General features: G+C 35.4%; 1 protein-coding gene across 2 annotated transcripts in view; it reads left to right on the forward strand.

The window, feature by feature from the left end:
- Positions 1-17,102, forward strand: part of NRG1 (neuregulin 1) — a 933,983-nt gene that overhangs the window by 769,922 nt on the left and 146,959 nt on the right. For both annotated transcript variants that reach the window (XM_012724843.1, XM_004682220.2), the window contains exons 2-3: positions 1,844-2,021; positions 11,442-11,563. In XM_012724843.1, the coding sequence (XP_012580297.1) occupies positions 1,844-2,021; positions 11,442-11,563 (300 nt within the window). The remainder of the gene's footprint in view (positions 1-1,843; positions 2,022-11,441; positions 11,564-17,102) is intronic.

The raw sequence follows: 17,102 nt of genomic DNA on the forward strand, positions 1-17,102 counted from the left end.
AAAACAGAATTTCAAACTAATTATTTTGGCCTATATGTAAAATGATAGACTATTTTTGTTAATATAGGTAAGCCAGTTGCTTCTATGCTCTATAGCTCCAGCAAAGTTGTTTCTTTAAAACAAGTCTTCACCAGACATAAAAAATTGAAAAATGACCTTAAAGAGTTAATAGGAACACATAGACACTACTCTAGATAGATGAGAATTTAGTCTGTTTTTAAAAACCACCAGATTCATGAATTACATGGTTAAAAGGAGACTCCTATGAAAGCTGTTCAGAAAATAAATCTTATTTTCAAGCTGTCAAAAAAGAAAAAAGAACCAGACAAAATCATTAGATATCAAAGGCTAAGAACAGCTGAAATAAGTTTTCTAACTTGCCACTGAATCTCCACATTAAATGCTTGTTCCTCACCTCTTAGTTTCCCAAATAAATAAAAAGGAGGACAGGTAATTTTAGGGGCACTGCTAAGAAATCACAAGGCTTGGATGGTTTTGCTATCATTTATTGGAAACTTCACATGCCTATTTCTGACTTTTTTTTTTTTTTTGATTTATTTGATCAGGGCAGAGTCGTAGAAAAACAAACACACCCTTCGTAGGAAAGGTACTCCATTTCCTGTCCGTGCCTAACGTGGCTCTGATGGTTGTCCTTGGAGTGTTGGTTGTCATTCATGCTGAATAATTGCACACTGGATCATGGAGGTGCAGCCTCATTGCCTGGGTTTATGTTCTCTGGCACACTTCCTCTTAATTCCCTTCTGCAGCAGAAGTAGACTTTGTAGTTGACTTTTCTAAGACCCAGTGGAAACAGCCTTATTGAGATCTTGAGTCCTGTGATGGTGATTATTAAGTAAAATGTTGTCTTCATCATGCCTTCATTAAAAAAAAAAAAACTTTTATTATGAAAAATACTGCATTCTATATAGAATTCTATAATTAACGATCCTGTTTTCTCTTATTGTCTGACTTCCACAAAGATCAACTTCTTGGTAGTTTTGTTTGATCTTTATGTCCATCTACATTTTATTTTGAAAGAAATTTCAGATGTTAGATGATTTTTGTCCATAAATATTTTAGTAGAGCGTAGACACTCTTTTAATCAGTCTTCCATAAAATAAAAATGGTGTATAGGTGTTTAATGGAAAGTATTGTAGATGTTAATGCATAATTTATATACTCCCAGACTCTGCTGAGATTTAGAAGAGCTAAAACCTATCAAATTTGTATTTTAACCAGAGTATGCTAGTCATCTGGAATGGTCATTCATTGTTTAGGGGATAACAGCTTTTGGTCCCATAAAAGTGAAGTCCTGATAGAACTTCTTTCTTAAAGCAAAGAATGTTGTTCAAGGAACATGAGTTCTTTTCATTCTTTGGACTGCTAGGATACTCAAATTCTGACTTTCCATTCCTATAACACAGACAAGGCAGATACTTTCCTGTTTCTGAAATTAAATCTCCCCTGTTAAAAAGTGGGTGTGATCACTGTTGGTACTGTTGAAAGAGCTGTGATGAAGGTAAATTGTGATCTGGAATGCGATAGTGTTTCAGAAGCACTTGTCTGGTTACTCCATGAGTATAGGTTTTTGGTTGGTTGACATGACCAACACTGAAGATTTTAATGGTATCAGATTACATAAAGATTGAAGACCTGTCTAGAATAATATTTAAAGAATTATTTTATAATTTAGACTCTCCCTGAGTACCTTCTACTTGGGCATTTTATTTTTCTCCAAGTTAAGATCCATTTTGGCCACCCCCTGGTCTTGATCCAGCTCTCATTAAATTAGTGTTTCTTTGAAGAGTTACTGGCTGATCAGAACCTTTTGTATCTTTTTTAGCTTTGCCTCCCAGATTGAAAGAGATGAAAAGCCAGGAGTCTGCTGCAGGCTCTAAACTCGTACTGCGATGTGAGACCAGTTCTGAATACTCCTCCCTCAAATTCAAGTGGTACAAGAATGGACATGAGTTAAACAAAAAGACCAAACCACAAAACATCAAGATACAGAAAAAACCAGGGTGAGTATAATGCAATCATAGCAGAGACCGTTTTTAGTAATAGAATGATTTACTTGCTTGGAGTCAACCATATAAATTTGCCTTAGAAAGCATGATATATAATAAGTGAAAAGGATTTTTATTACATAAAAAGGCTTACTGGGATTCCTGTAACATTTTTGATAGCTGTGTCCTATACCTACTCTGAAATGATGCTTCTTTCTTATCTCACATGCTTTACTTTTTAGTTCCTTATTTAAGAAGTTATTGTAGTATCCAGCTACCTTTTGAGATAAAGGGAGATAAGCATGTTAGATTTTGTAAATAATCCTTTCATCAGTGGGACTTGTATAATAGAGGCTCCAAGCTCAAAGATTACATTCTCTTTACTTACATTTCAGGGGATTCTTGTGAAATCCCAGATATGGTAAAAGTAGCAACAACAAAAGAATCTCCCCCTGTACTTTGATTTATAGTACTTCGTCAAAAAGTTGTCAAACATTTATGAGCAAAGAAGATAAAGTGACTCTAATGGAAATTCAATTTAACTTTATCAAAGTGTTTAATTGCTATAATAAGCATAATTAGGAGTTTTCCTTTTTTCCCTGTTTAACTGTCCTGCTCTTTTTGCTATATATTATGTCATCAGGTCTGTGGATTTGGAAGAATAATAAAGTGTGAGGGAAAGTTGGGATATCATTTTCTGTGATAGGTGGTATTTCAAAGACTCAGAAAATAATGCTATAAAGTGATATGACATTTCTTATATAATCTTATTTATTTTTTATAATATTCCCATAGGTAATGATGGTAGTTGGACTGTATGATTTTGCAGATTAAGAATCTAAGGGTCAAAAAGCATTGTGAAGTCACACAACTAATGGGAATTATGCAGGAATATAGATCTATGTCTTGGATTTTAAAAAAATTAATTTTATTTATGTATCCAAGAACTGGAATATAATCCAGAGATGTGTGTATGTGTGTGTAGGGAGAGGTATAGGATTCAGCAGAGACAGAGAGCAGAATAGGAGAATTTACTGAAATACACTGTTGAGGGGAGCAGTGGGTGAGACTGGAGTGGTCTTCTGCACCTTGTAGATCACCTCCCTGCTTGGGGATCAAACTCATGTGCTGCAGTGGCTGCAGATAGCTTCATCATGTGTGAGAATAACCCCTTGTGCCACCAGGGAGGCCCTATTTCTTGGACTTTTAAATCCATCATTCCTCCTTAAAAATAGAAAACATACATGCTTAATAACATGTGCATGTGGGAAAGGAAGGAAATAAAGTGGGTGAATTACAAAAGTAAGTATTTCTTATACAGAAGTTTAAAAAGACAAAAAAAAGATATTGGATGGAAAAATTGTAGTTGCTTTTTTCATCAGTTAATCAAATAAGTAAGAAACTAAATTAGGGCCCTCCCTGGTGGCACAGGGCTTAAAGCACTGCACTAAGAAGCTTAAGCCACTTCTGCATGAGTTCGATCTCCGCCTGCCCCAGAGGAGATCCACTTGGTGCGGCAGACCTCTCCTGACCCGCCCACTGCTCCCCTCAGCAGTGTACTTCATAGATCTGCCTCTTCTGCTCCCCACTCTGTCCCTGGTGAATCCTCTCACCCTCCGCATCTCTGGCCTGTACCCCAGCTCTATATGAATAATAAATAAATCTTAAAAAAAAAAGAAACTAAATTATATGTAATTCAGGCAAGTGTCTTATTTATTTGTCTGTTGCTGTCAAATGATACCAATAATACTAAGTGCTCAGAAAGGCCATATATTAAGAATGTAGAGCAATGACTAAAACATAGGATTTTCCCTCTATGCCTAGGGGATCATAAAATTATATAGATAATATCTAGTTCAGTTTTCTATAAAACAGGAATTCCAGAGATCTTGTGCTAGAACACTAATTCTTGAAGCTAGAGAATGTCAGGATTATTTTTTGAAGCATGCCACAAATGATACTTTATTATAGAGGAATCTAATTGAGAAATCTTACACATTTCAAAGAAAATATTTAAGCACCATAAAAGATGTGTACAAATTTCTAGCAGGAAAATAATTGTTGAGACTTCTTTTTGGACCATGTGGAGATTGCTCTACCACATACAAAATAAATCTCCTTATCCACCTTACAGAAATATAGCAGAGAGAGTTTCAGGACTCTTAAGTAGCCCATGTATTAACATTTGCAAATAGTGGTCTGTGCGATGTTACTATTTATTTTGAGGCAATTCTGCTTTATTTAACTAGGAGATGAAACAACTGGCACTTTCTACATAAAACACAACTAAGTGTTAAGTTATATGTTACTGACACTAAGTGACATAAGAGTGGAAATGTTTGGGGGTGGGGCTGTTGAGAGAGTGCATGCAGAAAACGGATTTGGCTCTGCTAAAGAGAGAATCCTTGTGGCTGTGTGGGTGAGATGGGCAAAGCAGCAGCCAGGGCAGTAACACCAAGAAGCAAAGGAGCAGAAGCAGCAGTCTCAGTTGGAGAGCAGGAAGTAGGCCAGTGGTCCAGGCAGCAGTCTGTGGATGGATTGTTGTGTCCTTTACTGAACAAGCTGCTCAGCCCTCAGCTAATGGATGCACGCAGATGAACAAGCCATGGTGCTTGCTCTCAAGAGGCTTGGTCTAGAGGAAAGAAAGGTGTCAACAGTTACTGTATTTCAAATTATCTGATAACAATGAAAAGAAGATGGAGGAGGGAATCTAGGCAAGAACTAAGGATTAGCATAAGGATGCTGAGAGAAGTAGGTGGCATTGGGTAGAAAGTGAGGCACAGTCGTCGCTGCTGGAGGACTGTTGGCAGCATGGGTACCATCTGGTAATACAGCTGGAAAGGTGGGGTCTGTGTTTCTGAATTACAGACAGTGTGATAAATCAGTGAGCCCTTAACTTTTAAAACAAATGGTTTAAAAAAGGCACCGTAAAAAGTGAGTTGCTGAGAATGAATGATTTTGAAAGAGTAAGACATTTTATGGAGGTGGGCAGCTGCTTGTTCAGCAATCTGTTTACTAGGTTTCAGAAGTGGATAGTTTGTCATTCCTCAAGTGTTGTCTCTCTCTCTTTTTTAATAATAGTTTATTTTTGCATCATTTTGTGCATTTATCCATCTCAGTTGTAATCCCCTTAGTCTTCCCATCACCAAATCACCTGTGTGCCATCACCATAGTCCAGTGCATTTCCCTCCCCCTACTTTTTATGATCCCATTCCCCACTCCACTCCCATAAAATGTCTCTAGTATATGGCTGTTCATTATTATTATTTTCTCACCTGGTCCCTTATACTCCTGCTATGAGTGAAACCATACGGTAGTTTTCCTTTTCTTTCTGGCTTATTTCACTAAGCATTACCTTTTCCAGCTCCATCCATGTTGCTGCAAAAGGCATGTGCTTATTTTTTTGTTTGGTTGCTGAGTAATATTCCATTGTGTATATGTACCACATCTTTTTAATCCAGTCATCCACTTTTGGGCATTTGGGCTGTTTTCATGTCTTTCCAATTGTAAATAAAGTAGCAATAAACATGGGGGTGCAGGTATCATTTTGAATCAGTGTTTTTGTGTCTTTTGGGTGGATACCTAGGAGTGGATTTGCGTGGTCATCAGAAAGCTTCATTCTGATGCTTTTTCTCCACATCCTCACCAACATTTGTTGTTGCTTGTTTTAAGATGTGCCATTCTCACTGGGGTGAGGTAGTATCTCATTGTGATTTTAATTTGCATCTCCCTTATTACAAGTGATGTTGAACATTTTTTCAAGGTTGTCTCTTTTTAAAAAAATTTTTGTCAACTTTTTGTAAGACTAAAGGATCAATCTTAACCTAAATTTAATTAACATTTGTAAGATGCTTTATTATTTCAACATACCAATATATCAGAATGAATATTATTCCTATACCCATTTTCTTTAAAAAAATGAACGTCTTGAGAATGAAGGAAGTTGAGTTTCTTTGTGTAGAGCTAATGCTAATGAATTGTGAAAGCTGAATTTGAAGTAACCCTGACTTTGTCTTTTCATAACTACTGCAATTTTGCTCATAACACATATTTAGGCTTAAAAGTAATGTCTGTGATAAAAAATTAATATCTTTCAGTTTAATCTCCATATTAATATTTTTGATTACTAAGATATTCAGACTTTTAATTGTTTTTAGTGGTTCCTTAGTTCTTTGATCACCATTCTGATGTGAATTTTGCTGTAAAGTTTAAGATTTTCCTTTTTTTTTTTAAGGTAAATATTCAGTCTTTTAAAATCCCTAGTCCTGGTTTCTTTTTTACACTTTATAATCTGGATTGTTCATAGAAGATAAAATTTCCTATTCATCCCTTACTGTTCTGAAAAGACTTCCCACCAGTATGCAGTTCTATTATTTTATAAAGCCTTAATCCCCCATTGTACCCAGCTCCTACATAAGCTACAGCCCTACATGTTCTTCCTGTAATTTTGAATTCACATTTGAGTCTCTGTTTATTTCTTTTGGCTAAGCAATGTGTGGGACCAATTAAAATAAATGGAAATTACCCTGGTATTATGTGTCTGCTTAGATCTTTGTTCTTGTTTCCTTTGCCTGGTAGATGATTTTGATCAAGAAAACTGGCTAAAAAACTTGGTGTGTGACAGGTTCATATTTAAGGCTGTCAGATTGACTTCATTTAAATATCTGTTCTATATGAGCCTTATTAAAAGCTGACTTTTGATTACTGGTGTGTGGCATGCACTTTTAGATCCCTTGGTTTTGCCTGAGTTCTTCTTTTTAGTTCTTACATGTTTTAATTTTAATATTGGCTGGGTGGGGCTGCATTCATCTGAGGAGGTGTGACCCAAATCATATATAGTGATGTAAATGGATATTACCTCAAAAAAAAAAAAAAAGGAAAAGGAATAATAATACATTTTTTAAAAACCACAAGAATAGTAAGATGAACCTTGAAAAAAGGGCTTTAATTGGTTTGCTAAAGTTTTAGAAAAAAATTTCATAAAAGAATTCTCTACCTGTTGGCAACTGTTGCTGCTCTTTTTGATTCAGTAATAGAAAAGTGCAGTACACTTTCCCATTCCTTATTAGCTGAGCCACTATGGCAGTTCATTTTAACTTTATATGTAAGGGTAATTACCCTAGATTTAAAATGGAAACACCAAAGATATATTCTGTTTCCTTTGACATCCATTTCCTTAGATAGAAGTAGGTATAACAACATCTATTTCATATGGTTTATGTGAGACAAATGTTGCAGTACCTGGTTGTGTAGATGTGATAGTGGCCTGAGAAGTCCCAGTGCCTCCTTTGCCTTTCTCATTATTGGCTGTACAGGGATATCTGAAGCGGTATTGAATACACACACATACCATATAGGATTCCTTAGAGTTCAAAGGAATGGAATTATATAAGCGAGCAGGTCTTCCTTTTATGCATGTAAGTTCTTTTGCTCTGTAAACTGGTAAAAGAATGAAGCTAAATCAGAAAAGCAAAGAGTAGCTGCTGGAATCCTGAATCCAGTTGTAAGTGAGTGACAATTTTAAAAAAGCTTGCTTTTAAAGCTTTAATTTATAAATGCTTATGTTAATATCTTTTTCCCTTTTATTATTGTTTTTTATTCTCAAAGTGATGCCTGCTTATTATAAAAAATGAAAATATTGCAGGGATGTAGAATATATATAACAATAGTTAGCACTTATTGGGAGCTTACTGTGTTTCAAGCACTACTTGAAACATGCTACATAAATCTACATAAATTAACTTTTTCAATTCTTAAAGAGAATGAAAATCCACCAAAACACTTTAGTCCTTCCCAGAGTCCCAGATAACTTATTAGTTGAAGAACTGAAAGTTAACTTATGATTGGAAGGACATTCAATCATTTTTCAAAGTTAACACCGTGCCTATAGACAATATATGGTAGCCTCTCTAAGCAGTAAAATAAGACTATTATATTCATATTTTTTAAAACCCCGGATCTTGTTGTAAAATATAATTTTCAAGAAAGGGTTGTCTATTTCTACTCTCTTCATATTTCTCTTTCCTACTGTGGGACTCATGAATTGACAAACTCTTAAATTATTGTTTGAGGAGCTTTAATGATCATCTAGATCATTGTGTCCTGAAGAATTTTCAGTTTCTATTGAATTGCAAAAGAGTTGCCAGCACCTTTGCCCTGAATCTTTACTTGTGCTTTTAAATATGATGCTTTGATTAAGCTTTGATTTTAAAACAGGATTGTATTTTGCAAGAGTAGTTGAAACCATTGCTCTACTTGTATCATTGTCAGTGTAGACATTTCTTTGATTAAGAGTAGCTCTCTAAAGTGGAAACTTAACTTTTCCACTTGACACCCTATCCATTTTTGAAAGCTCAAAAAGTTCTGCCTTACAATATCATCTCAGTGCCTTTTTTTTCTGTACCTATACTTCCAAGAGCCTTGTCAAATAATTTCCTTTTTCTAATGACAACCACAACCATAAGATATAGCTGCCTATATCTTATTCATAGCTGCCTGCCAGTAGGACCCCTGATTCTCCCTTTTTTTAAGGTAGATATTTATTTATGCATGCATGTATATGTGTATAAGAGAACTGGAGTATAAGCCAGAGGTGGTATGAAGGGATGAGAGGACTCTCCAGAGAGAGCGGGGAGCAGAACAGGCAGATCTATGAAATAAAGGGTGAGATAGGAGGGGTCTGCTAAGCCATATGTGGGTTAGCTTCTTGGCTAGGGATCCAATTCAGGCTGCAGCAGTGACAGTGCTGAGCCTTAACCCCTATCCCACAGGGAGGCTCCAGAAGCTTCTCTTGTAAGATTTGTAGACTTATCCAATTCTGATTACTCTTTTCTAAAGTGTTCTTGATGGAAGAAAGAATAGAAAGCCTGAAGAAGGAATCACAAGATTAAAACCTGATTCACAAAAGGACGTTGGGTAGAAGGGATTAACATGACCACTAACCCAGTCATAGAAATCAAGACCCTTAGTGCTTTATCACAAGGCATAAGGCCCAAGCAGGTATCAGACTGCTGTAGGGATTGTTTGAAGCACAGTTGAGGGTAAAGATACAGAGATTGGGCCCATTGTGAAATCTCCAGTCCCTTTAGGATTCCACACAGTTATCCAAAATCAACAGCAAACAGGTCATTCCACAAAGGAGTGAGCCCCTCCCAAAAAGAAAATGACTATATCAGTGCAGTCCCTGTACTGACTTGGGGCAGCAGTCCTCTGCCCACCTGTGACTCTGAAGGTGCTTCTTTCCACCCACTCTTTCCTACTGCAGGGCAGCAGCCTCCTGCCTGCCCATGACCTGTACCTGTACTGTGCTGGGGCTTCTCTTCACTGAACTCCTAAGGCGCCCACCTGCACCATGTAGGCCTCTCTCAGCAAAGTTGTCCCTTTTAGAGCAGCTCTACCTACCTACTCATGCCTATGCAAATGTCCTTTACTCCTCTTTTCTCTTCCCTAATAAACCTGCTCTTTAAAATTAACTAACACCTCTTTTTCTCATGGAGAGACTCACCTGGAACTCACCACATGGTGCTGAAAGGGGAACTCTGATGAAACCTTTCCCATAGTGAACCCAAGGGTCCCGCACTAACACCAAAAACATCACCTGTGATTATTGATATATTTCTGTCAAACACCACTTCCATACATAATTCAATATTCTGGATGTGATCTAGCTGGTGAACAGGACTTTTGTCCAATTTGATTTATATACTGTTTTAATATTAATTTGGCCACAGTGCATAATTTTCTTTGTGTGTGTGTGTTTAAATGGAGCGATATTAAACTCATAGCTAATTGCAATCCTTTTTTTTCCCTGCATGTATTATTGTCAAGTCATGTCTCTATCCCATCCTGTATTTCTATTACTGATTTTTGAACTTGGATGCATCTGTTACACTTATCTTGATTAAATTGCATCTTAATCCTGGACCATTGATGTTCATTCCTAAAATTCCCAAGGGTGACCTCTATAGAATGTATTCAGTAGCCTCATATCATGTTTGCTTGAATACATATTTGCATAAAAACCACTAAGAAGAAATTATTTCATTTTGTTTATGCAGCATTTATTTAAGCATAAAATTTTTCTCTTTTTTTTCCCCCTGTGTTCTCTTTTGTTCCCTATTTCTCTCAGCATAAATATTTACTTGTGTTATTGGAGTAGTATTCCAGGTAACACTTCTCAGATCTACTAGAATAATTTTAATTTTTAGAACTATCCTTTAAAGTCTATGTTAACTGTATTTTGGTTGCCATGTTTCTTATAGTTCAATTTTGTTCCATAGTTAAAATACTGTTTGCTCTGGATCAGGAAAGGACTTTGTACATATTATCAAGGACTGTTCCTAGATTTAGATAAATAGGGGGAAAAAGTCTACTCTTGGAGAATTATTATAATTTTAGTGTGTTGTACATTCTCAGGATAATTAAATAATATGAGTTTAGAATTTTGATGCTTAAAATTAATCTGACTTGGTAATAGTGTTACACGACATGATACTATGAAGTGCATTTAAAAGGTGAGAAGGTATAATTTCTACTAGGGTTCACAGAACTCTGCATTGCTGTCTGCTTGCCACCTTCCTTTCTGCTTCTTATCACTTCACAAGAGCCCAGGCAGTCAGTATCAGACAACAACTTAGAGGGAAAACAAAAAGACTTTAGTACCTGCTGAACCAATTCCCGTAGTTCTGAGTTTCTAAATCCTAATTATTACTTAAATTATAGACTATGTGCAACAGTAATACATAGACCTATGCAAAGATACTTGTGTTGAAATAGGGCTGAATATTGATTTAATATTCACAATCTTATAAAAGTATGAGCTGTTGTTGCGCAAATATTTATTTCAACATTAAGAACTATTGGAGTCATACTGTACTGCTAGCAATGAGAATCTTAAGAAAAGATAAATTTCTTTTTGGTGATAAATCCCCTTCATCCAAAATTAATTTAATTCCTTATGTTACTATACTGAGAAAGAAATGTAGTGTATTCTTATCAATTCTAACCTTCATTAAGTGTCTGTCCTTAACCAGATTGGTAAGAAATGATTTTACACTTTTTTATCTTCCTCAACCCTAGTGACTGATAACATTTAAATGTACAGAAAAAAGAAATTTTCCAGTTGGGTTGAAAAAATATTTGAGACATAATGTGGTTAGTGGTGGTGAAAAGGAAAAATTAGAGTTCCTTTAAATTACTGACATGTGAAAAAATTAAGACCATTTCCATGGTAAAAATTTAAATGTGTTACATTCCACTTTTAATCATGGTAAAATCATACAATTAAATCTATGTACTAGTAAGCTGTGTTTCAACATAGTATGTGTAGAGTGGGGAAGGTGAGTATGAGAACTCTGAAGCTACAGGGAAATATATTTTGATATTTGTTGTTTTTCTGTAAAATGTACTTATACCAGTTTGATCATAATCTTACAGGAAGTCAGAACTTCGCATAAACAAAGCATCACTGGCTGATTCTGGAGAATATATGTGCCAAGTGACCAGCAAATTAGGAAATGACAGTGCCTCTGCCAATATCACCATTGTGGATTCAAATGGTAAGAGATACCCACTGTATCCTGTTTCTCAATCTGCAAGAGGAATAGTCAAGATATTTGTAATGACATAATAAATCTCATTGTAACAAATTAAAAAACAATGAAGGAAAACACGTATTTCCAGAATTTTGTGTGTACTCCATAAAGCTCTTGATTCTATGAGGGGTATATGCCTGAAATATACATATTTATGTGGGGTTTCCTTTATTTAAAAGGATTTGAATAAGGTTACGAATGGCAGAGACAGGATGAGATGCTAAAAGAAGGAGATTATACCTCCCCTTTATGTTACTCAAGGAGGACAGTTAGGTCTTTTGCTCTGTCCTCACTGGATATCCTATATATGTGTATTTCTGTACAGAATACATATGTATATAAGTATATATGTATGATGAATTATGTTAGCAGAAAGTTATGATGCACTTTTTTCTAATGTTTTACTGAAAAAAGTTGTCATCACTTTCCGACAACCTAATATATATTTACATATATATGTATACTATGTCTGGGTAGATGTACATTGTGTGTTATGGTATGCATAAACAAAATCTGGTCCTGGATATTTTTATGTTTCTATGTGATATGTTTTTAATATATCTAACTGTGGATAGTAGACAGGCATATTAACATTTTTAGGCCTACTAATTTTCAAATAGAAGAGTCTTAGAAGTAAAGCATATATACACATGTCAGCTTTTGCTTTTCCAAGTATAGTGCCAGTAATGATTGACTTGGTAGAGAAAGTAAAAGAACCTAGTTAGTGGCTCTCTTTTGCATAACACACCAATGCTCCCTAATTTGGAGCTATCTATAGTAGCAATGAGGAGCTTGAAGTAATAAAATACCATTTGCAAAATTTCACGCTTTTATTTTCTGAATTATAGCATGTAACCACTGACTTCAAAAACCCCATTATCTGTTATAAAGCCAAGGCCAATTGCAGTGCTTCTCGTAGGAATTGAGAAAGAATGTCCAGTGCACAGGACTGACTGGCTAATGTGATTTACACTTTCATCTTGGTTTATAACCAAGACCAAAAATGTACAAAATGAAGAGTATATGTGTGTGTGCGTGCATATATGTGTGTGTATATAAATTTAAAAAAAAAAACATACACATATGTGTGTGTGTTTGTGTGTGTGTCTAAACTTAAAAAGACCTCACATTTAAGGCTAAAGATGAAACCAGTCAAAATGACTGGAAGGATAAGGAAAAGTGTGTGGGGGCAGATGATGCATAGTTTGGAGACACCAAGGACTTAAAAGACTTGTACATTCTAGAAAATTAAAATTCAAATAAAAGTAAAGAGAAGATTAAAAGTAATTTTAAGGGTTAATTCCATAAGAGTCTGTTGTAGTTTGTGACATTTGATTTAACAGATGAGCAAGAAGGGGGGTGAGGTCAAAATATAGAGCAAGATTGGGGATATCCAGGCTAATTGCTAGTTTACCCTGGACTCCCCCCACACTCTATTTTATTGTACTTAATCAAAGTTCATTACTTTGACTGTAAATCCCTCCCTCCATAGGGAGTGAAGGACAACAGTGAAAAGTAGTCTCCATTACTTTTTTTAGGAACCATGTTTTCAGTTTAAGATGTGAAAAATCACTTCAAGTTTATATGAGTGAACATGACATCACTTTACTGTTCAATTAGTGCAGATTAAGCAATTTTGTATTTTTCTAGTGTCATTTTACCCCAAATGGAATTTTGTAGTATTCTACTTAAAACACAAATTTAAAAATTAATTTCAGTGTTTTGTTTTTTCCCCTCATCCTTGTACACGTGTAAAATCTAGTCTCAGTTTGTCACTGGCTTGGTTCAGTGCATCTCATGGTTAGTGGTATTAATTTATGATTTTTGACACTGGAGAGGATTTGTGTAGCTATGCATATTTTACGGCCCCAGGAACATAAAATGAGTAGTCATGGTCTCACTGAGTGCTTATAGTAGTATTATATTGATTCTTCCATGTTTTCTGATTTATAGAACTAAGCAGTGAATTATTTATCACTATGTTGTTTCTGGCAAATGCCCATTGGGTTCTTTTTTTATTAACTTTGGGGTGCCAGAAGTTTGATTATATGACTTTTCACCTTTTTCTCACAGGCGAAACATCCAATTTGTTTTTCCATATTAAGTCATTCGAGTCTTGGTCTAAGGACTCAAATTTGAATGGACAGTATTGACCCATTAAAGTGTACAGAAATAAAAGAGATGCTTTTGATAATGAATCTTTTTTACCTGGCAAGAATAAAAAGTTTATGGGATAAGTCATTCTTAAACAACCACCTAAAATTCTTTAGGGAAGGGGCTATTATTGGTGTATTGAAAACATCTGAAGGAATGAGGAATCTCTGTTACATTCAAAGTGGTCTTGCTTTTTACTTCCTTCTTAGAAAGCTAGAAATAGATTATTCTTATCCAGTCTTCTCATTGTATTTAAAAACTTAGATTGTTTCTTAAAGCAGATACACTGGAGATCACAAGAGAGTAATGAAAGGATCAGGAACCCCAGTTTCCTTCATTCCTGATACATTGTAACTCCTCTGTGCTTGACAGTGTCTGCAGATATTTAAAGTTTAACACTGTTGATTTGTGAACAAGAGAAACTGAAGGAATGTTGTGAGGTATAAGGAGAGAGGGATTGTATAAGGAAGAATTTGACTTCATTATAACTGGGTCTCAAGGAATAGCACTATACCAAGGGCATCACCAAGAACTTAAGCAAGAGCTTGTTACTAATCTTTTAATGGTTCTCAAATACCTTTTGACTCTTCTACTATTTATTTTTACTTTTTCTGCTTTTAAATATGCTGCTTTATTTTTCCAACTTCAACCTGACATGGCCATAGTCATCTTCATGACTCTTTTTAAGGCTATCTTTAAGTTTTAATTCCTACTATGTAATCATCTCCTTAGTTTCCAAATCAGATTCCCCAAACAAGAATCTGCTTGGCAGAGTTTCTTGTACCACACCACATGGAGAGATGGGGAGAACTTACAAATCACCTGCATCTGTTAGATGACCCCCATGGGTTCAACCAGAGAGTGGGACGGTAGAGAAAACATGGTAACCTGGAAACACTGTCTTGAGAGGCTGTGGGTAGGACATGCCTCTTATTGGAACCTGTGACTCCCCAGGCACCAGGATTAGCAAAGCCAGTGAGCTGTGCTTATTGGGAAAGTCTATTTTTCCCTTCCACCTGCCTGGCTTCATTATAGTTCAGTTGACAGGAAAATAGTAATCATTCTGATCCTCTACCCTCTTCCATGGCCATCAATAAGGTTGTTATGTTACCATATGATCATCAAAGAAGCCACGGCCTGGGTCCCGCACTCTAGGGGCTTAGGTACATACACTACCTTTATGTTGTCATACCTGTTTCCCTAGGAATTTGGGGCAAAGATTTCAAGGAAACACCCTTTCAGAAAGAGAAAGAACACTCCACTGTGGTAGTAAACTGCCACATAATTAAATCATTATTTCTTATTTCTTCCTAAAGTTTATTGACCTGAGAGAACAGAAATCTCAAGAACATCTACCCCTTTCTCACCCCCTTGGGGGCCTAGGGGAAAAATGTCTTAAAACTGAGAAGTCATATAAAAATATTATATTAATTAGAACTCTCCTTGAGATTTTGATTTATGTTTTCTATGAAATGTCAACCATTTTAGTTCTATTGCATGGTCTCATTCCCATCTCCCATATTTCTATAAGAAGTACACAATGGTGGTTTGATCATTTATTTAACAGATTCCCTTGATGAATGAGCCTGATAGGTTGCTGCAAGCCAATTCTCCTGCTCATCCTCTTCAAACAGTTCCCTTTGATTTACTTATATTCTCACACTGTGGCCTTCTTCATGATAAGATATTTAGAATATTTAGATATTTATAAGAAATAGCAAGTGTTATGGGAGGCATGTACATGATATTTTTCTTCTCCTCAGGAAAAGAAAAGAAAAATTCCCAAGATGACCTTGCTATTTGACACCATGTTTAATTCTGTTAAGCCAGTAATTATTAGAATGAAATTAGCTTATATCATAAGTGTTCCATCCATTATCATGAACTTTCTGCAGTGAAACTCATTGTTTAATTTTTTCTTAGATTAGTAAGATAAAATAACTAAAAAACTAAAAAAAAAAGAAAATTCCCCATCAATCATGTGCTTGAGTAAAACAATTAGGATATTTCTACTAAATGCTTTTCAAGCATTTAGAAAAGATCATACACAAAACCAGTCATTTTGTTAAGCTACATTTTAAAATTTATGTGTTTTCAAATGCCTTTTAATACCTACCAGAATTGGAAAAAAGAATTTGTCACACAGTGGACAGATATAAATCTGCAATCTGCTGATTACTTCTGGGACCATGTAAGTCTAATAAAGTCCATTTGGGTTTGCATATAAATGGATCTCATAGACAACAATCACTACATGCCAGATTACAAATGAATTCCTTATGAATTCAAACACAGCAGTTTAAAAGGACAAACAGACAATGCTTACCCAATTCATACACTGTATGTTCATTTTTTATTTGTATTTTATTTGACTTGGTCTTTATATAGGAAACCTTAATTTAGCAATTAATTCTTAGCTAAGAAGCTCCATGAAAACTCCTGGGCATCTGACTAGGAAAGAGAAAAATAGACCAAACTCGTTTTCAAATTAATTAAGTTCTGCTGTGTTTTAAAAGATTAATACAGGAGAATATACAGCCAATCAATCATATTTGCTACTAGGTTCTCTTTTTTAATCAGGAGAAAAATTATTTGAATGAGATTCAAGGTCCCAAAGGAGCTATTGGACTCATAGCAATAAAATAGCTTTCATTTAAGATGAGCAGAAACATATTATTTCCATAGATTTGATTAATAGATCAATTGATCCTTTAAAAAATTGGCTGCTGTGAGTAACAGGGTTAACCTTACTGTCTCTTCCAAACTGACAATGCTGTTGGAATGCCACAATAATGGTGTCCATCCTATAGTTATATTGAGGCATATATACTGAAGCATGTAAAAATAGGTTTTATGATTTGAATATATTCTCCATGAATGGTATATTCTATAGGACTATGTATTATATAGACTAGTAAGGAAAAGTAGCATGAAAGAATGAAATAATCTTACTCTTCAGTGCATAATATCCACTGGCACCATTTATTAATTTTAAAAAAGTTCAGCTGTTATCAAGTAAGAGCTCATTTTGTGCAAGGATTCAGCCACTCAGGGATGTTCTTGAAGTAATCTTTATAGAAGTAATAAATCAATATGCCCATTGTCTTTTTTTAAAAGATTTATTTTTATTTATTTATGTATATAAGAACTGGGCTGTAGGCCAGAGGTATAGCAAGTGAGAGGATTCACCAGAATCAGAGTGGGAAACAGAAGAGGAAGATCTACTGAAATACACTGCTGAGGGGAGCAGTGGGAGAGACAGGAGACATCTGCTGTGCCATGTCAGTTCACTGATCGGGATCAAAATCATGTTGCAGGCCCTCCCTGGTGGCGCAGTGGGTTAAAGCAC

This window comes from Condylura cristata, unplaced genomic scaffold (genome assembly GCF_000260355.1).
Source record: "Condylura cristata isolate star-nosed mole 26May11 unplaced genomic scaffold, ConCri1.0 scaffold00014, whole genome shotgun sequence".
In the NCBI taxonomy this organism is placed as follows: domain Eukaryota; kingdom Metazoa; phylum Chordata; class Mammalia; order Eulipotyphla; family Talpidae; genus Condylura; species Condylura cristata.